At 45.7% G+C, this 10,826-nt stretch overlaps 1 protein-coding gene across 3 annotated transcripts; it reads right to left on the bottom strand.

Annotated features, from left to right (window-relative positions):
• Positions 1-1,541: 1,541 nt before the first annotated feature.
• NDUFS8 (NADH:ubiquinone oxidoreductase core subunit S8) lies at positions 1,542-10,558 on the bottom strand. 3 transcript variants are annotated; one of them, XM_063116845.1, is made up of 7 exons: positions 10,461-10,558; positions 9,228-9,291; positions 7,309-7,371; positions 4,728-4,817; positions 3,609-3,781; positions 2,405-2,533; positions 1,542-1,758 (listed from the first exon to the last, which is right to left on the bottom strand). In XM_063116845.1, exons 2-7 carry the CDS (start codon positions 9,265-9,267, stop codon positions 1,627-1,629), a joined length of 627 nt encoding a protein of 208 aa, XP_062972915.1. In that variant the 5' UTR covers positions 9,268-9,291; positions 10,461-10,558; the 3' UTR covers positions 1,542-1,626. The 3 variants fall into 3 exon arrangements, with proteins under 3 accessions (XP_062972915.1, XP_062972917.1, XP_062972916.1); XM_063116847.1 differs by lacking the exon at positions 10,461-10,558 and adding an exon at positions 10,020-10,174; XM_063116846.1 differs by lacking the exon at positions 10,461-10,558 and adding an exon at positions 10,039-10,174.
• Between the last annotated feature and the right edge of the window lie 268 nt (positions 10,559-10,826).

The raw sequence follows: 10,826 nt of genomic DNA, 5'->3' as shown, positions 1-10,826 counted from the left end.
TTCCTGGTTGACAGCTGGTTAGCCACTGCCTAAACAGAATGCTGGTCTCATCCAGCATTGTGGGTGGGAGGACACTATTGTAAACTTACTTTAATCCTACTGATAAGGGTTTAGTCATACTGATAAAGGTTTAGTCAAAGTACATTGAGATATGTATATCATGTTCTTGTTTTCTTTAAAGTAGTATTGCTTTATTCTGAAATTCCTCATACCGAGTCTTATACATATCTTAAAACCATCTGCACTGAAAAAGAAAGGGTGGCCATCAGAAGAAAGTGCTACAGTCCTGCAGTCAGTGAATCCTAATAGAGCCCAGAGCCTCCAAAGTTTTGAGCAAATGCTTTGCTAGAACAGAAAGATAAGCTACATGACACAATCAGAAATGGGTGCAACACGAGAGGCCAAGCCATGCTGGTTTCACAATGCAGCACTGCTACTCAGATCCTTTTCAAAAGCATACAAAATTACCTCCGTCACATTCTTAAATGTGGAGGCTGGGAAGAAGAGCTGTACAACCTATCTCCTGAGAAGTCCCATTGATGCCAACAATGCAGTATAACTCAGTAGTACAAGACACTAACATGAAGAAAAGGAAATCCCACCTGACTCAAGAGCTACATTTTGTATCACAGAACAGTGTACAATATGTGAGAGACAGATAGTTCTCCCTTGCTTGGACCGTGAGTGGATAAACAGCTGAAGAGGGTCTGTGCCCATTTTTCAAAGCAGGACTTGTTACATAAGCTGAACACCAGACTTTTCTTTACACATTCAAGTCTTTTTTATATACACACACATATACACTCCTGGCAAAACTTTCATTGCAGAATACATAAGATTCTTATCTTAGTTCTAAGGGATTCTTATCTTCGTGCTAAAGCAGCCCTTTAAATTCTATTCAAAGCCAATTTAAACACTCCCCTGCAAAAGGCATGTGGCATAGGCTTCTCACAACTGTTACCAATAAGAATGCAGTTGGTGTGGGTGTGTCTGTGAGACAGAGAACTTGCCTGTTCGAGTTCTCTCTTATGTCAAAACATTTCCTGTGTGAGGAAAGTTAAAGTAACAGGGAGAAAGATTCTAGTCTAGCCTTCTCTCAATGGGCTAGTTTTCCAAATGAAGTGCTTTTTCTGACTTGACAAGAGTCTTCTGAATGGTACTAGTAATCCCAGGAAGACTCTTAACATGTTTTGCTGAATCCTTGAATTGACTCCCTAATAGAAAACAAACAGGATACTAGTTCCACGAGAGTCCTTTTCAATAATAATTTAAAAAGCTGCTGACCAAGGGGGATACAGAATAAGAGAAATGGATCCCCCCCATTTACCTCTCACTCTCAACTATCACCACTTCCCAAACCAATACCCTTACATTATCCCTTAGGTTTCCTCAACGGTACAACAATCAGAACTCTCAAGTTAAAGGAAAAGATGGATAGTGGGGCTTGTCCCCCAACCTGCAAGGGCTGTGCATCCTACAACATCCCCAGAAAGTTTGCCTACAACTTCTCCCTCATCCTCAAGACACAGGGAAACAAGCAATGAGTGCATGTCCTTTATTAGAGGCTTGGCTTCGGTTGAGCTGGCTGGTTAGGATGTGTGAAGAGGGGTCCGGGTAAGTGCCCCATCACCGGTACAAGTAGTCCGCTTGTATATTAGCAGAAATCTCAGCTTCCCACTTGTCACCGTTGTTGAGTAGCTTCTCTTTGTTGTACAGAAGCTCTTCGTGTGTCTCAGTGGAGAACTCAAAGTTGGGGCCCTGCAGAACACAGAACAAAGTCAGATCAACTCATATGCACCCATACACACCAACACTAAATCTAGGGGCCTTGCGTACTCTGAGTAGCTCCACCTCCTAGATGAAACAGTGGCTCAGTTCAGACAACACGTTTCTCAACGGTGGTTTGAGAATTCCACACCACCATTGAGAAATGCGGTCTGGTGGAAAAATTCCACACAACGGTGGAGGTTTCTTTTGGAAAACACTCCATGCAGAATATCCACACTGTGCAGAGGAGAATTCCTGCACAACCATTGCGGTGCGTGTTGTGTGGAGGGCTCCGTAGAGTTTTGTGTTGCGTTACATTGACTTTTCCCACTGGCTACAGAGTTCCCTGGCAGGAGCAGCAAAAGGAGTGAGTGCCGGTCTGGGAGAGCCACCGGGATTGTTTTTTTGCAGCAGTGGCTGATGGGATACCATTGGGAGGACCAAGGGAGAGAGGGTGGAGGAATTGTCAAACATCGCAATGGATTTTACTCAACTCCACAGTAATCCACAGTCACACAACGGTGAAGTTAGAACATGTTGTTGAGTGGCGTTTTCACACTGCATTGATTAATTTGCTGTCTGAACTGAGCCAGTCTTACTCAATCTGAAAACATCCCCCACCCTCCTGGCCACTCACCTCCACAATGGCATCAACGGGACATGCTTCCTGGCAGAATCCACAATAGATGCACTTGGTCATGTCAATGTCATAGCGAGTAGTCCTGCGGCTGCCATCAGCACGGGGCTCTGCCTCAATAGTGATGGCCTGCAAGAGAGAAAGAAGCATAATTTACTAGTCTGTCACATTCAACAAACCTCCGCTGCAGCAGCCTGGATAATCCACACTGAAGTGGAGGAGTGAATAGAAAATTTATCCATGCTGCAATGAAGGCAGCTCATTAGGAATATGGAGGGCTGGGGAAGAAAAGACACCGCTGGATTTATCAGGGTTACAGAGACTGGGACACAGCTGCATGTATGTCATAGTAAAGAACAGAAGGGATGCCATAAACAACAGAACTCTGCCAGCAGAAGGGAACAGCTGCTGAAGAAGCACCTGGCCCAAAGGGACAGCACTGCTTTAAGCATCAGCTCAGCAACTGGGTGGGGGAGCAGAATCAGGTCACCTACCACACAATGATAGATACCATTAGGGAAGGAGCTCAGCACCGAGCAGGGGCAAAATCTTTCATTTCTTGCCACTAGCTGCATGCAACTGGAAACTTGCCAGTCAACTGGGACACAGGCACACCCTCTCAGATGAAGTACATCGTACTCTTTCCAGTGCCAAGGGAACACCTTTTTATTTTTCCAGGGCTTTAGCATTTTACCAGCCTAGTCTTTTAACTCTGCTTTTTTAAAATCTGAATTTTAAATCTATGCATTGCTCTTTGGGGTTTTTTTCTTCTGGTTTCACTTTCATATTGCGGTTTAAGTTTCCATATTTATACTTTAAGCTGCAATTTATGGTTTTAATTTTTGTGAACTGCCCAGAGAGCTTCAGCTATTGGGTGGTATAGAAATGAAATGAAATGAAATAAATAGGTAAATCCCACTGAAGTCATGAGACCTACTCACAAGTAGATTTGGACAAGACTGCTTCTAAGCCCCATTGAACTCAGTGGTACCAATCTTATCCTGATGGGCATGCAAGAGTGTGTATCCTCAGAGATTTGCAAGCTTCCATACTCTTACAACGTTTGCCTGCAAGATGCAACCAGTAGCCAGAAATATTTTGTTTGGGGTTTTTTTGCACTGAACACCTGCACTATATGGAGAAATCTCTACTATGAAGACACCATATCAAGGAAGAAAGGAAGAGGTGACAACATGGGCCTCACCTGAGCAGGGCATACGGCCTCACAGAGCTTGCAAGCAATGCACCTCTCCTCTCCAGATGGGTATCTGCGCAAGGCATGCTCCCCGCGGAAACGAGGACTTAGGGGACCCTTCTCAAAGGGATAGTTGATTGTGGCAGGTTCCCTGAACAAGTAGCTCATGGTCATAGCCAAGCCTGAGGAGGTGGGCCAAAACAAAAGATATTATTCATTTAAATACACAATTCACTTTATCGCCAAAGTTCAGGGTCAACAACAGATATCAAAATGTAGGTTATCTAGCTAATATTTAAATAAAACAGCTAGAATCAAATAGATTTAATAATGTTCCAACTGCATTCCACAGCATACTGCAGTGCTGCAATTTGCCACTTGCCTGCTCACCTAGGAAGAGTTGCAATTTCCATCAGGTGACCAGTTCAATGGTGAACTATACCCTATACGTATTTCCTTCACACCCATTGCTAATGTAGGCAGAAGGTGGAGCAGGTGGGACCACCGCAATGCCCTCGCAACTCTCCGTTTCTCCATCTCCCAAGTTCGAAAGAAAATACTGAATGACAGCAAATACATACAACTGCCACAGCATAGCATGACCTGAGAGTTGACAGCTCGAGATCTTTTGGGGAGAAACTAGAGAAAGCAATGAGCATGGCCGCTATTTAGTTGGGTTGTATTTTCCCTGCTGCAGACACGCGCAACAGCACTAAAAAAAAACCATCCTGTCTAGTTTTAAAAGACTGGGCTCCTAGGATACTGCCACATTGCCAGAGGGAGAACAAAAGCAGTAGCAGGGCTGAGGCTATAGTACAGGTGAGTGGAGAGAGGCTACCTGTATCACTTCCACTTTAATCTCAGGCCCTGCAGTGGTATTGATAAATTATTAGTTGTACTCAGCCATGGCAAGGACACAGTCCTACTCCTGAGAGTTAGAGAGAGAACTGCTGCATTGGGGGTAGGAGGTGCATGGATAGAGGAGATTGCCAGCTTTCTCTGGGCAACCCATACTATGATGGCACATGAGACTCTTCCCCTTCAGCCAATCTGCAGAAAGCCGCAGAGTTAGGGCCCTCTCTACCCTCAATGTTCCAACCATCACCCTGATCCCACCACTGTCCTCACCTCGGATAAGTTCAGTCCACAGGAGGGTCTGTGCAGCCTTGTCAGTGACAGATCTCAGGTCTGTTGGCTCCTCCCTGAGATTCACATATTCTGTAGCCACACAAACACACACAAAAAAAGAAGTCTATGTTGCTGCTCTCCAGAAGTCCCAAACACTTCATCGTATAACCGGAGAACGCGTTCCAATGAAAAATACTCATGGGTTAAAAACACACATTTATTTATTACATTTTTATACCGCCCAATAGCTGAAGCTCTCTGGGCGGTTCACAAAAATTAAAACCATGAAGAGCATAAAAACAACCAACAAATTTAAAACACAAATACAAAATACAATATAAAAAGCACAACCAGAATAAAACCACACAGCAAAAAATTAATATAGGTTAAAATATGAGATTAAAACAACAAAGTTTTAATTTAACTTAATTTAAATTTAAGTTAATTTAAATTTAAGTTAACTTAATGCCTGGTAACGGTAATGAACTGGATGAAGACTAATAAACTCAGACTCAATCCAGACAAGATGGAAGTACTGTTAGCGGGTGGTTCATCTGTCCGGCGAGGTTATGTTTGCCCTGTCCTGGATGGGGTTGCACTCTCCCTAAAGGATCGGGTCCATAGTTTGGGGGTGCTCTTGGATCCAGAACTGTCACTTGAAGCACAGGTGAACTCAGTGGCAAAGAGCACCTTTTATCATCTGAGGCTGATATACCAACTATGCCCTTATTTGGACAGAGATAGCCTAGCTACAGTTATTCATGCTCTGATAAACACTTGTTTGGATTACTGCAATGCGTTACACGTGGGGCTGCCTTTGAAAACGGTCCGGAAACTTCAACTGATACAAAACAGGGCAGCACGTTTACTAACAGGGACTGGCCGACGAGACCACATCACGCCAGTCCTTTTCCAGCTTCATTGGCTGCCAGTCCAGGTCCGGGCCCGATTCAAAGTGCTGGTATTAACATTTAAAGCCCTAAACAGCTTGGGACCAGGCTATATGAAGGAACGCCTCCTCCCGTATGTACCTGCCCAGACCCTAAGGGGGTCCTTCTCCATGGGCCCCTGCCAAAGGAAGTGAGGCAGGTGGCTACCAGGAGGAGGGCTTTCTCTGCTGTGGCACCCCGACTGTGGAATGAGCTCCCTAAGGAGGTCCGCTTGGCACCTACATTATATGTTTTTAGACGCCAGGTGAAGACCTTTTTATTCTCCCAGCATTTTAACAGTCTATAAATAAATTTTAACTTGGTGTTTTAAATTTGTAATTTTGCATTGCTGCTGTTTTTATCTGGTTGAGCTTTTATATTGTGTTTTATACTGTTGTTTTATACTTTGAACGTTTTTAATTTTTGTGAACCGCCCAGAGAGCTCCGGCTATTGGGCGGCATAGAAATTAAATAAATAAATAAATAATTTAGGTGTTAAAATACTGAGAAAATAAAAAGGTTTTCAGCTGGCGACAAAAAGAAAACAATGTAGGTGCCAAGCGAACCTCTCTGGGGAGCTCATTCCACAACCAGGGTGCCACAGCAGAGAAAGCCCTCCTCCTAGTAGCCACCTGCCTCACTTCCTTTGGCAGGGGCTCACGGAGAAGGGCCCCTGTGGATGATCTTAAGGTCCAGGCAGGCACATATGGGAGGCGTTGTTCCTTCAAATAACCTGGCCCCAAACCATTTAGGGCTTTGAATGTTAATACCAGCACCTTGAATCGGGCCCGGACCTGGACTGGCAGCCAATGAAGTTGTAGAAGGACTGGCTTGATATGATCTCGCCGGCCAGTCCCTGTTAGTAGGCAGGCTGCCCTGTTTTGTACCAACTGAAGTTTCCGGACCATTTTCAAAGGCAGCCCCACGTATAACGCATTGCAGTAATCCAAACAGGAGGTTATCAGAGCATGGATAACTGTAGCTAGGCTATCTCTGTCCAAATAAGGGCATAGTTGGTATATCAACCTAAGCTGATAAAAGGTGCTCTTTGCCACTGAGTTCACCTGTGCCTCAAGTGACAGCTCTGGATCCAAGAGCACCCCCAAACTATGGACCCGATCCTTTAGGGAGAGTGCAACCCCATCCAGGACAGGGTAAACATCACCTTGCCGGACAGATGAACCACCCGCTAACAGTACCTCCGACTTGTCTGGATTGAGTCTCAGTTTGTTAGCCCTCATCCAGTCCATTACCGTGCCCCAAGATCTACCACACAAACAGTGTAGTCAAAGACACTGCATATCAATGTTTCTGGAAACATAAACATCTTTTGAAACAAAGAAAATGTCCATAACCATGAGCACTGGTGGACAATTCCTTTGAATACACCATTCACAGAAGAATCCATGAGTTTTCATAAGAATGATGCCCCGATGAGTTACACAGGCACAGTGACATTTTCTGGGAGACATAGATGGCATTGACGGGTCCAGACTGATTTCTGTGTCCCCACAAGAAGAATTTCTAAGAGAAGCTCTTGTATCTTTGGACTAAAAGAGAGCAAAATGACTCAAGCCATCTTCAATGCTAGCAGCTACTACATTCTTAGAGAGAACCTTCAGCAAGGCAGATGGACTCTGTTATGCACTTACTGTAGGAAGCTTTTGGAGCTGTGTTGCTGAGATGCCGAGTAAGGCTCAGGCACAATGGAGTCCCTGAGGAATAACAGAAAAATTTAGCAACATTTGAGAGAAAAACAGAGACCCCAGTCTCAATATGCCCCAAACAGCACAAAGAATATGGAGACTGTTCAATCCATGGCTCTCCTGGCACAGCTTCTTTGAGCCTTGACCCAAGTCCTTTCTAGAGCAGCCTTGCATTTAAACAATAGCCTGGCAGCCACAGGCAACAAGGAATTTTATGCAGTCAAGTATACAGGTTGGCACTCAGCATCCAACCAAGAAGGCTGCCTGATGAAGGAAGCCTCCTCCTCCTTTGCTCCCAGCATAGAAATGCAGCAGGCCGCTGGGGAATATAAGGGGTTCTCCTCCCTTCTTCTGCCGGCTCCATGCAGGCTGGTATTTATTGTTATTATTATTATTGTGGTTTACAAGGGTGTTCTAAAGGATCACTCCCAAACTATTAGCATTAAAACTACTACACACCACCAAGCGGCTCAGTAGAATCTCTGAAAGATGATCAGTCAACAGTGCCAGGCAACAGAAACCGGAACCTAAGCTGGAATGTTATATGGAGGAAACGTATGTGCCTGCCCATTCTCTCTACCAAGGATAAACAGCAGCTGGTTAAAGCCAAATATCTGTACAAGTCAAACTGCCACAGATGAAGAGGAGAAACTTTTTTCCTGTGGTTTTCAGTCACTGACCAAGAGTGAAGGTCAGTTTGCGGGGGGGGGGGGGAGGGGAGAGAGAGCGAGCAATTTCTGTTTCCTGGCATGCCTGCATCAACCTAGCTTTAAGACTATAGGAACATAGGAAGCTGCTTCATACTGGATGAGGCCATTGGTCTACCTAGACCAATACTGACTGGCAGTGCCTCTCCAGGATCTCAGGACAAGAACCTTCCCATCACCTCTAACTTGATCTTCTTAAATGAAGATGCCAGGGATAGAACCCAAGACTTCTTGCATGCAAAGCATGTGCTGTCCCACTGGTTTATGGTCCCATTCCTAAGGCACAGCCTTGTTCTCCTCCTCCTCAAGGGCATGTCTAGGATTTGAAACCAGGCCTTCTCACACCTGAAGTGGGAATCATTTCACTAGGCCAGGCAAGGGGAACTTCTGGCCCTCCAAATATCTGGTCTACAACTCCCATCAGACCTAGTTAGTATAGCTAGTTATGAAGGATCATGAGAGTTATAGCCCAAAACACCGGGGGGGGGCACCCCTACAGTAAATTCAGGACAAAAAGAAGTGCGTCTTCACACACACTGCATAATTATTTTAGGAAATTCAGTACAAGATATAATTAATACTGGCTGGCTTAAAATGCATTAAACAACTTTATGGCAAGGAGACCTATCAATGGCAATTAGCCATGATGAATATATTGGGCCTCCAGGTTCGGAGGCAATCTACCTCTGAATACCAGGAGCTGAGACAAGCATCAAGGGGTGGGTGTTACTTCCACGCCCTGATTCTGGCCATCTTAGAAGCATGTAGCCAGCCACTTTTGAAAACAGGATACTGGGCTGAACACTGCCCCTGATCCCTCGATCTGATCTAGCAGAACTCCTCTAGTATTCTTCCGCTCCTCTAGTATTCTTCCGCTCCTCTAGTATTCTTCCGCTCCTCTAGTATTCTTCCTTTCAACATCAGAACAGATTCCTTGAAGTTGCCTGCCCCTGACATAGAACCTTCAACATGACCTGTGCTTTAAGAGCCTCAATCCCAAGACAATAGTTCAATATTGTTCCCATTTTACCAAAGGGAAATGTAACCAACAAGTAACAAATTGCCACAGCCATTAAAGCAAGTTGATAAAATGGGTATTGAACCTAGAACAGATCAAAAGACAACACTGAATCCAAGTGTCATTCTCCTGCAGCCTACCTGTCCGGGAAGCTTGACGCATAATCCAGAGTACAGGCATTTTCAGCTTGAGTTAGGGTCTCCTCTGCAAAAGGGGCAAGAAGAGAGACATGCAGGTTGCTGCGTCAGTTAGGTCTATTATTTTTTTAAAAGTCTAAATGTAATGTAGTGTTTAATATGACCAACTAAAACTTCACAAAATAGCAAACACACTTTTCAGTTTGGCAGATGTCAAGCAAGTTAGATGTTAAATAAAGTTTTCCAAAGTGTGTGTGGGGGAGGAGGAAAAACATGTTTTAGGCATAATGAAAAAGCCCCCACCTGCAGTTTGCAATGATCTTAAAGTACAGAAAAGGAGGCATCATGCAAACATAGCATGCAATCTTATAACACTTTCCTGGGAGTAAATCCCATTGAACATGGTGGGTCTGACTTGCAAGTATACTTGCATACGATTTCTCTGCACAGCTTCAATCCTACACTTATACACGCAAGAGTATGCCTTACTAAACACAGTGGGCTTAAATGAGTAAACATGCATAGGACAGCACTATGTACTACAAGGAGGTGCAGAACCCCTTTCAGCCGGAGGGGAAAATTCCATCTCAGAGCTTTCAGGGTCGCATTGCACTGGTGGGGGAGGTCAAAGGGGCAGACTGAAGACAAAATGGTTGGGGGAAACCTGTTGGACTGCAACCCCCATCATTGGGAGTTGATAGGACTTGCAGTCCAACATATCTGGAGGGCACCAGGTTTGGGAAGGCTAGGATACACCTCCCAGAGTCTACACCCTCATTCTAGTACAACACCCACCAGGAGGCAGCCCACTCACTCTGCAGGAGCCAATTAGACAGGGCCGACGAGATTGCCTTATGCAGGGCGTTGCTTACGCTCCATCAGGCAACACCAAAGGCGCAACGTGAGACGAAGAGCTCAGGCAGTAGAGAAGGGACGCAGGGAAAGTGGTGGGGGATGTCCCGGCTTCTACAAAGCAACAACGCTCATGCGCACTTCCCTACGACTCCTCCTACTCGCCCTCAAAACCCCGCCAGGCGCCTGCGCCGTTAGCAACCAAGCAGGCCTTGCGCATGCGCATTTCTATGTCCTCTGATGTCCCGGTGAAGGTCCCCGCGACCAGGTGCCCCTGCAGCCTTCCCACCACCACCACCGTCTTCGCACGGGGAGAATTTCCAGCAGTCTGACAAGTCAAGCGCGTGCCCGGGGTAGCGTCACAGAGAGTCGACAAGGACTCACCCGCGACAACGGCGATAGGGACCACCGCTCTGCTCCGAGCCGCCGGCGAGCGGGACTAACAACTGGAACGAATTGCCAGTGAGCTCAGCATTCATTGGTTCAAGATGCCCTTCAAGAGGCGGGACCTTCTCTCTGGTTGGATAGAACTATGGGAAAAGGCGGGATGTTTTGAGAGGAAGGGACGGGATGAGAGCTGATGACGCCAACAATACCAATCGGTGATTGGATGAGAGGGAGCTTAAAGTTCACGTGGATTGGCAGAGATTTGTGGAATTCTGGCTCTATGTTGTCGGGGGCTGCGCGTGACCGTGTTTTACCCGCGCCGGGTGCTGGTAGCCTCCGCTCTTATACGAGTCTGGCGTTGGC

The sequence above is a fragment of the Elgaria multicarinata genome, chromosome 2 (assembly GCF_023053635.1).
Source record: "Elgaria multicarinata webbii isolate HBS135686 ecotype San Diego chromosome 2, rElgMul1.1.pri, whole genome shotgun sequence".
Taxonomy (NCBI): domain Eukaryota; kingdom Metazoa; phylum Chordata; class Lepidosauria; order Squamata; family Anguidae; genus Elgaria; species Elgaria multicarinata.
This window is presented reverse-complemented; position numbering and strand designations above follow the sequence as displayed.